Source organism: Molothrus ater, chromosome 1 (assembly GCF_012460135.2).
Source record: "Molothrus ater isolate BHLD 08-10-18 breed brown headed cowbird chromosome 1, BPBGC_Mater_1.1, whole genome shotgun sequence".
NCBI classification, from domain to species: Eukaryota; Metazoa; Chordata; class Aves; order Passeriformes; family Icteridae; genus Molothrus; species Molothrus ater.
Genome location: NC_050478.2, coordinates 100,398,854 through 100,413,965, shown reverse-complemented (window position 1 = coordinate 100,413,965; position 15,112 = coordinate 100,398,854). Strand labels below are relative to the sequence as shown.

At 44.7% G+C, this 15,112-nt stretch overlaps 1 protein-coding gene across 3 annotated transcripts; it reads left to right on the top strand.

Annotated features, from left to right (window-relative positions):
• The first annotated feature begins 2,192 nt into the window (after nt 1–2,192).
• On the top strand, nt 2,193–13,223 carry PRELID3A (PRELI domain containing 3A). 3 transcript variants are annotated; one of them, XR_004982188.1, is made up of 7 exons: nt 2,193–2,344; nt 4,686–4,854; nt 5,157–5,246; nt 6,007–6,077; nt 6,172–6,274; nt 7,865–7,977; nt 11,554–11,661. XR_004982188.1 is itself a non-coding variant. In XM_036404484.2 (7 exons), exons 1-6 carry the CDS (start codon nt 2,313–2,315, stop codon nt 7,916–7,918), a joined length of 519 nt encoding a protein of 172 aa, XP_036260377.1. In that variant the 5' UTR covers nt 2,193–2,312; the 3' UTR covers nt 7,919–7,953; nt 11,554–11,668. The 3 variants fall into 3 exon arrangements, 2 of the variants coding, with proteins under 2 accessions (XP_036260377.1, XP_036260376.1); XM_036404484.2 differs by having other exon boundaries at nt 7,865–7,953; nt 11,554–11,668; XM_036404483.1 differs by lacking the exon at nt 7,865–7,977 and having other exon boundaries at nt 11,554–13,223.
• Nucleotides 13,224–15,112: the final 1,889 nt, after the last annotated feature.

Genomic DNA, 15,112 nt, shown 5'->3' with positions numbered 1-15,112 from the left:
CCTCAATGTCCTTCTCAACTGCGGGCCCAGAACTGAACCCAATATTTAAGGTGTGGCCTCACCAGTGCTGGATACAAGGGGGGAAATCCCTGCCCTGTTCCTGCTGGCCACACTGTGTCTGATACAGGCCAGGGTTCCTCTGACCTCCTTGGCCAACTGGGCACAGCTGGCTCACGTTCAGCTCTGGCTGACCAGCACCCCCAGGTCCTTTTCCCCTGGGCCACTTTCTCAGCACTCGGACCGCAGCCTGTAGTGCTGCATGGGGTTATTGTAGCCAAAGTGCAGGACCCAGCATTTGTTTTTCATGCCATTGGTCCCAGCCCATCTTTCCAGCTTGTCCCAATCCCTTTGCTGACTCAAGGGTGTGGGTGAGTCAGCAGGGCAGGCTTAGCCCAGCCCAGCCTAGGCTGGCCAGCCTCACTGAGAAGGACCGGGTCTCCTTGCTGCCACGCCTGGTTTAGCCTGCAGCAATGTTCTACAAAGCCTGGAGGTAGGAAATAAGGAAACATGTCTCCTGGTTTTGCCCCATTGTGTAAGGCATTTCATATCAATGTGTTTGCTGTAGAATGAGTCTGTGCAAAGTCCTCTAGGTGAACTCAGGCATTTGGTGTTATCACTGTTAAGGAAACATCCCAGTCTGACCATTGACAAGACTCTCTGTCAGTCCCATTCCCTCACATTCCCAAGGCCAGAGACTTTCACTGCTGGAACCAGAGCCCCTTTCCAGCAGGCAGCTGCAGTGCACCCACAGGTGCCCCATTTGACCTCCGTCACACAGTCAGGCCAGGTTTGCTTACTGGATCCACCCCACATTCCTCATGGCAGAGTCTCAAACATCTCATTCCATAAAGCAATTTATTCACGGTAAAGTAACACAGAAACAGCCCCAGCTCGTGCCTCTGAGAAAGGACCCCAAGAAAGAAACCCCTAGCTTTTATACCCCCACAATCCAAGCCACATGCAAACCTCACTCTTACTCATGAGTGTTTGCTCCTGCTGTGTCTCCCAGTGTCCATTCACCTGGCTGGCACCACCAAAGGATTGGCAGTTCATGGCCTCTTGTTTCAGGCTCCCACCAAGAGCTCCACCTACCTCTCCATCTGCAGCTTGCAAACAGAGCTACTGCCCCACATGTATGCCTCAACAATCCCTTCATCCCTGGGCACAGCCCTGCACATGATGTCCTGGCTGTGTGTCATCCCTATGGCTGTTATTAGGGTATTTAATCAAAACTCCTGGTTTGATTAAACCAAAATGCTGGTAGCTCACAGAACCCCAGAATCACAAAACGGGAAAGGAAGGGACCACAGTGGCTCATTGGGTCCAACCTCCCTGCTCAACCAGGGTCATCCCAGAGCACATGGCACAGAGTTGCATCCAGATTGTTCTTGAATATCTCCAGTAAGGGAGACTCCACAGCCTCTCTGGGCAATCTGTTCCAGTGCTCAGTCACCCACACACCCCTCATATTTAGTTGGACAGAGCTTCCTGTGCATCAATTTCTATTGCCTCTTGCCCTAATGCTTGGCACCACCAAGCAGAGCTTGGATCCATCCTCTGGGCACCCCCTGCCTCTAAATACATATACACATTGATGGAGTTCTCTCTCAGCCATCTCTTCTGGAGGCTGAACAGGCCTAGGTCCCTCAGCCCTTCCTCCCTCATGAGAGGGATGCTCCAACTCCATCATATTTGCAGCTCTCCACCAGACCTGCTCCAGGAGCTCCACCTCTCCTTTGCACCGAGCAAAGGTGAAGGTTGGTTTATGAGGACCCGGGGGAACAACCAGTCAATGGTAACACAGAACTGCTTTCTCAGGATGCACCTTTCCAGCGCGAACTGGAAAGAGGAGATTTAAGCTGGATATCAGGAAAAGGTTCTTCACATAGAGGCTGGTTGAGCACAGCAACAGGCCCCCAGGAAAATAGTCACAGCACCAAGCCTGACAGAGTTCGAGAAGCGTTTGGATAACGCTGTGGGGCACACGGCGTGATTCCTGGGGCTGTCCATTGCAGGGCTGCGAACCGGACATGGATGATCCCCCTGAGTCGCTTCCAGCCTGGGACACTGACACGGGGCCAGGCCGGCGCGCTCTCCTGCGCATGTGCGCTGCGTCTCCTCTTCCGCGGGCGCGGGAGGGGCGGGGCGGTGACGCAGGCGCGTGACGCGCGCGCCGGCCCGGGCACGCCCCCCGCGCCGCTCCCGGGGGCCGCTCGCTCTCGCCGGGCCGGCGCGAGGCTGTCAGTCAGCCGGGCTCCGCCGCCGCGCGCCCTCCCTGGCGCTGGGCTCTGAGGGACACACCGGGAACGGCCATGAAGATCTGGAGCTCGGAGCACGTGTTCGGGTGAGGGGCCGGGCGGGGGGGGGGGCTCGGAGCGACCCCGGCGCTTCACCGAGCCGGGCCGTGCGGGGCGAGCCGAGTCCCGCCGGGATGACGGCGGAAATGGGAATGCTGCGGGCGCGGGCGCGGCCGGAGGAGGGAGGCCGGGAACGGGCTCCGGTGGTGCCGGTCCTGCGTTGTCTCGAGCTGCTTCCTGCGCGGCCGGACCCCGCGCCTGGGCTTCTCCTGTCTCGGGAACAGCATTCCAACAGGATGGAATGGTGGAGCTGGCCCCACAGCGTGGTGGCTTGGTGAAGGGCTGGGTGTTTAGGAAAAACAACTTTCACACCATAACTAAAAATAAATCCTAAACTACCGATGTAGCCTACGATATATTCCAAGAGGTGTGGACTGAGTGACGGTGTCCCTTAGCCTCAGGTGTGCCGCTGTGTGTCCAGCAGCCAGCTCTGAGTAAGTGTTCTTTCCATCGGCGCTTTTCTGCATGGAACGTGGTTCTGGCCCGCCGCTTCCACCTAACGAGGAAGCAGCAGGGAAAAGCATCGGGAGGTGTGCAGCGAGCTGTCCCGGGAGCTGGCTCCGTAGGGCCCGTGCCGCCCTGGGAATGCCACCGTCGGTGATTCCTGGCAGTGCCCGTGCCGCCTGGGGAATGCCAGCGCTGGTGATTCCTCTGCTACAGGTGTTCCCAAAGTCTTGAGGCCCGAAGAGCACCGGGGGTGATAGTTCTTAACATATTTACAAAATATCCCAGATGTGTTGCTCTGAATTTCCTTATTTAGCTCAACACAGCTGAATTCCTTGCACTGATGCAGATACTCGGTGCTCCGCTGCAGCATTGGTCTGGTGTAAGTGAACTGTGGTTTCTAGCAGGAAATATCAGGCAGAGGCTGCTCCAGCCTGACACAACTCCCTGGTTTGAGATGAGTATCTGTCACCTAGGGAATGCAAAAGCTCTTTTTATTTGACATTTTCTCACCAAGTTCTGTATTAGAACATCCACGTCTTATGGCGTAATGTGTGTGGGTGTAGGTAGTTAATTTGAATCGTTAATAAAATGTTGTTGTGCCTTATCAGCTCTCTGACTCAATCCCTTAGGGATATTTAACAGAATTTTGTCATTTTCAGTTTGTGTATCTTCTGTTGATGGAGGTGTAAAGTCACCAAAGATGGAACAAGGAGTAATCCTCCAGCTCACCTTCTGCTGCAGGAATTGAGGGCTCTTATTTCTCCTGCTTGCACCAGTAAAGCTTTCTGGCACTTTTCTTGTTAGAAAAATAACTTATTTTTCCAACTTTCTGTTTGTTCTTGTAGTGCTGTACTGTCAGTGCCTTTCTGTACCAGTCTATTTTAAGAATAAAATCCATTTAGGGTCCCAAGTGCAACTCTTAAGTACAAGTTGGCACCCCTAAGCCTTCTTAAGTTAGATATCAATTGCTGAATTTTTAAACATACCTTTAAAAGCTTTAAGGCTATTATGTCAGGACAGTCAGTTATTCTGAATATAGAAATAATTAGGGACAGAATTTCTCTGTTGGATCAAGTCCATGGTTTCTGTAGCCTCCTCTGTTTCAGAAGGAAATATCTGAAGTACCTGAAGTGCTGTGTAGACAGTCTGGCCTTGTGTAGTAGGACTTCTCCAATCCCAGGAATCTGGGGTTATCAAACTTTGTTTTGTAAGAACAGTTCTGAGAAGAGCATCCAGAAGTGGAATTCATGATAACAAACTGCTGGAAGCAGTAGTGTAGGTGCAGACATCAGGCTGTGAGCTGGTGGGCTTTCTAAAAATCTGTTTCTTTCCCAATCATCCTTTTTTTAGTAGAATTTAATTTCACTTTACTGGTTTTTGGGTGTTTTTTTGTTTTTTTTTTTTTTTTTTGTTTGTTTTTTTTGCTATAGGAAGGAGCAGAAGCTTACAGAAAAATTTGTGTGGAGTAGACTCCTGGAGGTCGTGTAGTGTAGCCCTCTTCTCCAAGCAGGGCAAGCTTAAGTGTTAGGTGAGGTTCCTTTCCTGGTGGAGTTCTGGAATGAGCTGATATTCCCACCATCTCTGTGAGCACCACTTGGAATGTCACTTGTAGCAGTGAGTGACTGTTGCCCCTTGCCTTCATTTTTCTTAGTCTTGTATTAATAATTCCTTGCTTCAGTCTGGAGAGAAGAATTTTTTTCTTCTGTTTTTGTATCAGTATTGCCTTTCCAAGCATAACTGTGTTCCAAAGGGACTTCTGGGAGCGATGAAGCTGCACAGCCTGTCCCATATTGCACAACCTATATCCTGATTTAGTATCATGGGATTATTTGCGATTCAATATAAAATACTTACAGATACTCTGGCCTCTTCCTTCCTCAGGCATCCCTGGGATACTGTGATCAAAGCTGCTATGAGGAAGTACCCCAACCCCATGAATCCCTGCGTGGTAGGAGTAGATGTCCTCGACAGGAGCCTGGATAACCAGGGGAGGCTGCACAGTCACCGTCTGCTCAGCACGGAGTGGGGATTGCCCAGTATTGTCAAAGCGGTACATTTTTGCAGCCTTCGTTCTTTATTTAGGGTGGGATCGTTTTTATGTCATCCTGTGAATTGGAGCTGACTTCGAAGTAAAAGCTGAAATTTGTGTGTGTCTGTCAATGCCTTCCAGGCTGGTCTGTGCCATGCTCTGTGGCTTATACAGTCTACACAATGAAGTCTCACCACTGATCACAATCCTCTGATATCCATGGATTTGTGTTTATTTGGGGTCACTGAGAACTTAGCACTTATGTGTTTTAAGGTTCAGTTTGTTTGTTGGATGTTGGTACTTAACATTTTTTCCCCCTTCAGATATTAGGAACAAGTAGAACTCTGACTTACATAGAGGAGCATTCTGTGGTAGATCCAGTGGAAAAGAAGATGGAGCTTTGCTCAACTAATGTGAGTGGTGGCTTAAGAAGTTTCTGATAGTTAGTTCTGGAAGTTGGATGTTTTGCTCTTAACATTTAGGTTAGAAGTGTAGCTGTGTCTTTCATTGGAGGCAACAATTTACAGGTCTTAATCAGTGTTTTAGATGACTCTTTTTCCCTTCCCTTTTTCTTCTTCTTCTAATTTAGATACTTCATCATCAAACATTTGTAATTCTGCTTTTAATGTAAGATTATTTCTCAGAATGCATGTAAAATAGTTTGACTTTTAGATGAATGCGTTCTGTCATTTCCAACAAAAGTTTTAATGTGAAATGCCTTTTTTCAAAGAATGTGAATGAAGCATTGTGCTAGATTTTGGTATCCTGGTAACTCATAGATCTCAGATTTAACGTGGGCTTGTCTGTAGGAGAGCCTAGTCTCTGTACAAGAGGCCTTGTCCTTCCTGAGTATTAATTTTCTGTCTAGTCCAGGTGGTGCTATGGGGGTCTGGAAGAGCCTCTTTTAACCACTGTCCATAAATCAGACCCGACATTCAGAGAAAGCTGTTGGTGCTCTGTCCTGTGAATGGGAATTTTGATATAATTAGATCAAGGATAGGAGAAGATGCATCACCCTTTATAAGTCTTTTTATTGACTGTGTTCTGGGTTTTAGTCTGTGTACAGTATTTTGACATTAAATTGAGTGCTCTGCTATTGAATACTGAGTGCTGCTGATAACAGAAAAATTAAAGGTGGGGAGTGAGGATTTCAGCTCTGTTTTTGTTCTTAAGATTACACTCACAAACTTGGTGTCTGTTGACGAGAGACTGGTTTACACACCTCACCCAGAAAACCCGGAAAAGTAAGTAGGGAAATTTGTTTGTGTCTTTCTGCCTAGGAGACAATTTGTTACTCCAGTTCAGCTTAGGTGTTAACCTTTCCTTATTCCCTTACAGGACTGTGCTAACCCAAGAAGCAATTATTACTGTTAAAGGCATTAGCTTGAGCAGTTATCTGGAAAGCTTGATGGCAAATACAATATCTTCTAATGCCAGAAAGGTACCTCTTTATTCTGTTTTCTTCCTCTCTTCCCCACCCAATCACTCTTTCTTTTGAAATAGTAATTGTCAATGGTGTGTGTTGAATGTTATATTTAATTTCTCCAGATTTTGTTCACAGTGTTTCAGTAGATTTTTTATCGAAACCTCAGCAACCTATTTCTAGGACCTAGTACTAGTAGAAAATGTAACTTCACTTTCAGTCTTTATAATGTGGATTTATCAGTTAATACCAGCAGATTTTTATGCTGCTTTTGTCAGTTGTTCCAGTTGACATCCATTATTGAGCTGTCTCCTTGCCTTTGGATAAAAGTAATTTAGTGTAAGCAGAAGCATATCTTTGAGGAGGTGAGACTGTGCTGGCTCACCTGGGTAACACTGCACTGACTGCTCTGTCCTGTACTTGCTTTTTCTAATTTGTCTGCAGCCTTGGAGCTGCTCTTCAGCACAGGCAGAGCTGTGGGAGTGCTTATTCTTGAGCACTTTGTCCTACAGTTCTTTGGGGAAGAAATGGAATTGCTAGAGAAGCATAGGCCTTGCTGCCTTAACAGTAGGAGGAGTGCCGTTAGGAGTTTGAGATTTTGTTCTGCATTGCTGGAGGGGTTCAGCACAGTGGGAATCTGGCCCAGGTAACTCCTGCTATGCCAGAAATCCTGTGCTTTGGCCATCCCTTCATCCTTGTGAGGGATGCTCCTTGACCAAGCCAGTGTAAGCCGACTTGGTAGGACCAACTAGATCAGAGAGCAGAAAGCCTCCTTTTCCACCCTTCTGTGTACTTCTCCTAAGGTGAGAGGAAAACATGTTAAAATTATGGCATGGGGTAGGAGTGATGGGTCATTTCTAGACACTGAAGAGTACCTTTACCTAGCTGGGTGCTCTCTGTTTGAAATGGAAGGTATTTCAGTTAAATAACAGTTCTGTTCTGATCCGGTTTCCATTTAAAAGTCTGTGTGGAGTTATATTCTTGAAAGAGAGGAACAAACCCTGGCTCACAACCAAATTTCAGGCTGACCCAGAGGTAGCAAAGCATTGTCTAGTTGGCTCGTGTGCCAGATCAAGTTAGGCACACTTAAAAATGCTGGCAAAATTCCTCTTGAGGCGTTGGCTACATTTACATATCTCTGAAATCAGAGAAGCTATAAATATTTCTTGGTACCTGCTGACGTGTTGCCTGTGAGAGAGCTCAGTTTCTTTTAAAGATTGTTCTGTTCTGCCATTTTCAATGAGCACACTGCTTTACAAGCTTCTTGCAAATCAGAAAGATCTTCTTATCCTGTGTATTTCACTGAAAAGTCTCTACAGATTTTGAACCTGGCAGGAATTTGTAATTGCTGTTACCAGCCCTTTCCTTGCTAGCCAGTACCTACTGTGCTACTACTAGCTCTTCTTGCATGCTGTGCTGTGCCTCTGTGCTCTCAACACCCCTCTTAAACTTCATGACAGTTACTGAAAAATGTTTTGTTGCTCTCAAGAAATAGGAATTACTGAGACTTTGCTCTGAGGTAGCAGTGGCAGGTGATGCATTGTTATTTTTAATGACGATAAAAAAATAATTTTGCTGTCTGTTGTAAATCTTTTTGTGTTACTCTAGGGGTGGGATGCTATTGAGTGGATAATTCAAAATTCTGAGAGCGCTCTAAGCTAGCAGTTCTCCACACCTGCAGTTTGTACTAACTAGTGGTAATGCCAGCATTCTCCTTCTTGGTACAGCATTTCAGCTTTCTAGCGAATATCTGCATGGACTGTTGTCACGTGGATTTCATAAATGACCCTGCATGTCTGTTTCACACACCTTGCATACAGGAATGGCAGAGCTGCTCCTTGCCCTGCAGTTGTGGAGTGTGAGTGTAGCCCCAGTCCAGGCTGGATCCATGAACCCGTGCTTGTGCCACTGGGCAGCCGAGGTGCTGCAGCCATGTGCCACACAGCCTTGCTTATGGCTTGAAGACTGCAGACAGCTAGGGCTGTGAGGAGTCCCTCCACTGAGTGTTTGATCTGGTCTGAGTTTCTGTGATTTCAGTACATAAAGATGGTACCTAAAGAAATTAATAAATTGGCTAGTGAGTGGAATTGGCTTTGTAAAAATGAAATGGAACTGTGTTCTTAGGATATAAAATTGATTTCTTGAAACAGGTTGCCTAGCAGGGGTAATGTTTTGCGTAGCAGAATTGTATTTGCTTTTCTTCTGCCTGAGGAGTAGTGTTGCCCTTCTGAGGAAATCTGTGCAAAGCTTGGAGCTGCCAGGATGCCAGACTGTTCCTGTTTTTCATTGGTCTTGTAGTTATGTTCATTTTGGTAGTGACATGTCCCTGCAGTAATATAACTATGAACAAATCTGAGTTCAGGGTTGAGAGAACTGAGTGTATTTGCCTCTATGAGACCTCTGCAGATTATTTTTCTTCCACTAGTCAGTGTAGCCTGTCCCTGTCATTCCTGTATTGGCTTCTGCTTCAACCAATAAGATTTCTTAAAAAGAAAAAAATCCATTTTGCTGCTTCTCCTAGTTAAGAAAGTTGGGCTTTTTACACTGCTTACTTTGAGATCCATGTATGCCATGAGTGTTTGCTTTTATGTTCTCATTCCACTAAGCTTTTATGGCTGTTTTTCTGGAAAACATCAAGTACAAAGGCTCAGCACTTATCAGTCATTAAGCTCTACCAACAAATCTTCATATGCAGCGCTTGTCCTGCCAGCCACGTCATGCTGCTGACACCTGCAATAATGAATAACACACCGTGCATGCCTGGGGATGAGTGTGCTTGCTTAATGACTGACTGCAGAACTTGTTGTACAGTATGACACTTTATAGACAGTCCTCTGTCAGATTTTTCCTCATAACTGGGTAGTTTCATGGCACTTGGAGGCTTTGGATCTGGTTGAGATTTCTAACTTGATTTCCTGTGCAGAATGTTCCTGAAGTCTTCCTTGCCAAAATCAGGAGTTTATTCTTAGCTGCAAAATATATAGTGTATGCAAGTCTAAGGAGATATACACAGACCTATGTACTCTCAAAAACTGGAGGAAATATCTTGGTGCCCCAGTTGAATGTCATGGATTTTTTAAATTAATTTATCTCATCCACAGAGATATCCAGTAAGACACAATGATGTGATTGTTTCAAGTCAGGGCCTGAAAAGAATCTCAGTGTTTTTCTACTGATTGTTTTCTATGGCCTGGGTGTTTTACCTTCTGACAAGTCTTCTTTGAGCAATACAACAAATGTAACATCTAAGCTGTTGCTGTCTCAGTTCTGCGTGCCTGTGTCACCTCAGAGAGGATATTTAAACCTGACTTTTAAAGGTCCAAATGTCTGCTTACTGAAAGATGATTCCTCCTCCCTGCCCCCCACTTTTTCCTTAGTGAGCACTCATCTCAGTTATTTCACAGCTGGTTACAACTTGTGGCTGTGCAGTAGCTTGCCCATGTCTGGGTGCTTTTATTTGTGCTTTGCTGGCACTGCCAGGTCTTGCACAGCCTGTAGAGAAGTTGGAAATTAGTCCCTGCTGAAGAACAGTCACTTTGGTGCTCAAATGACAGGAGCTCAGAAGTTAAATCATCCCTTCTAAGGTCTTCTATCAGCAACCTGTACTTAAAGTGGACAATTTCAATCATGCTTTCTTGAATATTATTATTATTATCTTTTAAAGACATCTCTGGAACTAGTTAACTTAGACATCCTAGTTCTTGAGGTAATTTGGGGTGGAGCTTAATCTCCCTTTCTGAGCCTTGACCAGGAGCTGAACACTTTATTGTGATACCTGGATGACTCTTCTCAGTTTAAGGACTGCCTGCCAGTGCAGAAGTAGCAATTAGTGTTTATTCTGTGAGTCCCTCGAATACAGCAAACCCAAAGAGAAACAGAATCAGCCCTTCACTGACCTTAGTGAGTCATCTCAAGGGAGTCTTGAGATAACTGTGCTCCTATTCACAGTAAAACTTTATTTCTTTTAATAGGTTATACTTTGCACTCTGGATCTGGGCTTTTCATATTATTCTAGGCTGATGTTTCTAGCCTGGCAAAAAAATCCTTTATGTGTGTATGAGCTTTCTTCTGACATTCTTTTTTCCTTAGGTTTTCAAAGCTGCTTATGCAGATTCTTGTTCATGCTTAGTAGTCCATAAAGGACAGCAACAGGTTCAGGACACTGTGATGTTTCTGTGCACTTTATCACCTTTAATGAATACAACAAAGTTAGCACATCACAGTTTGGAACACAACACCGTGCAGAGGAGGCCGTGCTTGCCCTTTCTGTCAATGTCTACAGAAGGCTTGAACACTGACAGTGGCTCTCCTGAACATTTATGATTTCTTGGGCTCAAACCTTTATCTCCAGAATTCTAAACTTGGCCAGAGCCATGCAGCTCCCACTTACTGCTCTCCACTCTTTGTATTTCTTATTCTTAGTGGAGGAATAGAGGTTAATGTCTCTTGACTTCTCTCTAAGTGAAAAAAGGCCAGGTGTTCTCCTGGTCTGATCCCATATGCTTGCTTTGACAAAAGCTGCTATTCTGAGCTTGCAGAGTTCTAAAGTCTTGACTTTTGTTTAGTTAAAGTCTTTGTCTTTCTTGACTTCATTGTGCTGCTGGCTGCATCTTGTGGTCATTGGGGTGCAGCTGCTAAGAGTCTTCTTCAGGTGAAAGGTGTTTGCCAGGCTTATTGCCCTGGGTTCTCCAGCTGTTACTGAAGTACTTGCTGTCACTTCTGAGCTTGAGACATTCCCATACCTTGATATAAAATGTGCAACTCTCAATTAGTCTGATTTAGCTGCTGAAAAGTTGCTGTGTACAAATGTAGAATTCGGTGTGAGTCCACTTCTGAACTCTTGATTGGTATCAGATCACTTAGCTGCTACTTCAGAGAGCTCTGGAAGACTTTCATTGTCCTGGATCTTCTCAAAAACTTTCTATATAACTTTGCTAATAAAGCTGAGAACAGTACCTGGATTTTGCCATAATATTCTTTGGGTGGTGGGAGCAGCAAACAGCAAAACCAGCAATTCTCTTAGGTAAGGAAACTTGACTGCTGAATTAGGCCTTGTGCTACTGGGAGCTCACACCAGCAGTGCATTTGCTTCTGGCTTTGGGGTGAAGCAAATGCCTCTGCAGTGAAGTTTCCATAAGAAAATGCTAAGAAATTATCAATATAATCTGGTATCAAACTATGCAGAGCATGGCATTGATTTTAAAGCAAGTTTCATGTCTGACAGAGGAAGAACTATAGAAGCATGAGCAGTGGTGGTGTGTCTGTTCTGATCCTAAATCCCGGTGTTTTTCTGGCAGGGCCGGGATGCCCTGGAGTGGGTGATCAGCAAACTAAACACAGAACTGGAAGAGCTGAAGTCCACGCGCGAGGGGATCAAACCAGCCATGGCAGCAGCGTCCACGGAAAAATAAAGCCAAATATTTGGGTTCACCAAATAAAACCAAGTAACTGACAGAAAAGTCTTATTCTGCAGACTGCTCTGTAGAGCTCCCTCCCAAGGCTGATCTGCAGGGATTTTGTCCATTTATAAGAATACTGGATCAGCAGAAAAACAACCTCATCCATCATCTCCACAGCAGCTCTTGTTGCCTACTGAAGTTTAAACTGACCTCCTGCAGATGCTCTTTTCATTTGAACAATTTATGTTTAACACTGGAAACAAAATGTTTAGCACATTCAAAGCAGCCTAAATGTACCTTTTCAAATAAAGGTAGAGGGCATGTTATATTTACACCATCTCAAATTGAAAAGCTTGAAAGAAAAGCATGTGTGGGATTAAGGGTTTTCTGTGTGAACGTTTATTCTGTAAAGGGCTGATAGGTCCCAGAGCACTGAATTTTGTCTGGTTTGTAATCTGATAATGTCTTATGGCCAGTTAAAGGAAACTACATGAGTCAGAACATGATACTGTAGAATCTGATATTTATCTAGAGGATCATCTTGAAAGGCTACATCTTATGTGGAACTAACTCTTCTTAGGTGCTGCCTGAACATGACACACAGATACTTTACCTCTTAGATGTTTGTATCCAAACAAAGATTAAGTTTCTATTGATGTTAATAGCCTAAAATAGTTTTTCTGGTGGGAAGTAGGGTATAATTTATTTTGTTATTTATTAATTTTTCCTCTTTCCTCCCCTCCCTGTGGGGACAGGGATTACTTGAAGGTGCTGGAAAATACTTACTTATCTCCAAGAAGGGTATTTGTAGGCTGCTAGAATGAAGAGACCGTGCTGTGCCACTGGTCCTTGCTCTTCATAGCACATCTTAACTGGGGGAGAAATTGATGCAGTAACCAGAAGAGTTGAAATGAGAAATGAGCAGAAAATTTTAAATCTAAATGATAAGGTTTCATGAAGAGAAACCTTTAATTTCCTGAGTGGAGAAAACAAGAGTACAAGAACCACAAATGGACTCTCATTTCTAAATGCTTTCTGTTAACTACTGACTACCACTGTAACTGAACCTTTTAAACTCTTTTCCACGTGGGTACAAAATGGTTTTAAAATCCTTTGAAATGCTTCTCATTATCTGGAAACAGACTCCAGTAACTGCAGAAACTTTCCTATTAAATATGCATAAATATGTATTGGTAATGACTCTAGCCTTGTGTGATGTTTACAGAATTGTCATGTTTGGACCAGATGTAGTATGTTTCTCTGACGGAACCCTCTGTTAGGGCATTTTAACTTATTTCTTGGTGTGCACACAAAGTGAAACAAATGTTGCAAGGATGTTTACTTGTTCAAGTGGCAAGCATGTGCTCAGGAAGCTGTTAAAGAGCATGAGTAACTTCTGAAAAAATTGAAGAGTAAAATGTTGGTCACTGTTTTGATCTGATAATTTTAAAGTGTTTGTAGCTTAAGGGAGTTTGCAGCATTCATATTCTGGTTGGTTTGAAAGTAAACTTTAATCTGGGTGTAACTAAATTACATGATCCTAATGAATAAACCTACTTTAAAAAATATGTCTACTAGTTGAAAGCAATGAAATGAATAGCAGATATTCACATTGCTCTTTTTATGTGGACCTAAAGCCCTTCCTATTTTGGAACAGAAACTTAGAGCTTAAAGCAGCCCGTGTCTGGAAAATAAGATGGATGGCTTTGGTGCAGGTCTGTTGTTGTCCCCTTTTCAGGAGTGATGTCACTTCCTGGGTGAGGAACACAGAAGATGTTCTAACTCCTGGTGTTGTTCTGCTAGGCAGGGGAGTGCAGCTATGGCAGAGCTCTGCACAAAAAGAAGGAAAATTGGGTGGTGTGTGTCCATTTGGAAACCTGTGCTGCAGCATTTCCGTGCCTGCCTGCTGGAGGATGAAAACATGACTGTCAGCAGGGGTGGGAAGGCCTTTGGAGAGGCTCATGTGTTGCCTTGGCATGGGAGAAGAGTTGTCTAAAGCTGCTCCTTGCATCAGAAATGAAATATTTACTTAGAGTTGTCTTAGGGCTGGCTGACTTGTGCATGGCACTTCCACAGAGTCACCACAGGCTCTCTGGAGCTGAGCTCCTCTGCCACACCCTCGGGTCAGTGACAATTGCATGACAGGTTCCTGGGTTACTTTCTTGACACTTTGTTTCCTTCCTTGCAGGAACTAATCCCTATCTGCTTCTTTCGTTATCTCCTTTCTGTTTTGTTCCTCCCTGGTTTTGGGCTGCTTTCACTCCACAATTTCCTCCCACTAAGGAAGTATATGACTAAATGCTTGGTTTTCCAATCTGTCTGCTGCTCCACCTGCCAGGCATCAGCACCTTTCCTATTTGTGCTCAGTCCTCTCCTGCTTTTCTCTAGGCTAAAGGAGAGTGGGGACACTTTGGGTAGGAAAAAACCAAATTTCTTCTGGAGGCCTGTTCCATCATTTAGCTCCCTCTCATCTTAGGGGTAGGTGCCTGTTGTGCATCCATGGGATTGTTGATCTTCCTGTGGCTGTTCATTTTGCCAGTGTGTACAAAGGACCTTGCAGTGGGTCACAGTTAGAACCAGGTAGGTGTGATGGTGTTTGCAGGGGTCTTAGGATGATGGAAGAGACGAGGATCTGACTCCATGTTTCAGAAGGCTTGATTTATTATTTTATGATATATATTATATTAAAACTATACTAAAAGAATAGAAGAAAGGATTTCATCAGAAGGCCAGCTAAGAATAGAAAAAGAAGGAATAACAAAGGCTTGTGACTGACCAAGACAGTCCGGACAGCTGGACTGTGATTGGCCATTAATTAGAAACAACCACATGAGACCAATCACAGATCCACCTGTTGCATTCCACAGCAGCAGATAATCATTGTTTACATTTTGTTCCTGAGGCCTCTCAGCTTCTCAGGAGAAAAAATCCTAAGGAAAGGATTTTTCAGAAAATATCATGGCTACAGGTAGGCTCCAGTGTTCAGCAGATGAAGCGTTCTTAATTTCCCACAAGCTTTCCTGGGCAGTTTTTACCCTGCTCTCTGTCCTTATTGTTGGCGTATGGGGCTTCAATCCCTCTCCCTTGGCCATGTGACTGGTTAGATCGATGGGATCTGGTGGGATCTCTAGCTGTCTGTGCTGTGCAGAACACTGATTTTGAAGCATCTCCATTCCCATTCCAGTTCTTAACTGTTATAGGCTGAGTTGGCCCTTGAGGCGAAAAAACTTCCTGCCTTTGGAATTGTTTATTTTCGTTGCTCCCTAGAGAAATTCCTCCATCTTCTGTTTCTTCACTGGAAATGGTTAAAAAATATTTCTGGAGTCGGTTTTATGTCACATGCATTGGCTGAGGTTTCTCAAAGACAGAAAGCTGCATGTGAGGGAGAGTGTTAGGCTGCTTGTGGGAGCAGCAGAGTGCAGCTTTTTGGATTACAGCAGAAGGAGGAAAAGGGATA

Excerpts from the sequence above, each read along its gene's own strand:
- PRELID3A (XM_036404483.1), top strand. The coding sequence starts at position 2,313 with ATGAAGATCTGGAGCTCGGAGCACGTGTTCGG. Across the intron at positions 2,345-4,685 it reads AGCTCGGAGCACGTGTTCGG|GCATCCCTGGGATACTGTGA; the intron begins GTGAGGGGCCGG and ends TTCCTTCCTCAG. Across the intron at positions 4,855-5,156 it reads TGCCCAGTATTGTCAAAGCG|ATATTAGGAACAAGTAGAAC; the intron begins GTACATTTTTGC and ends TTCCCCCTTCAG.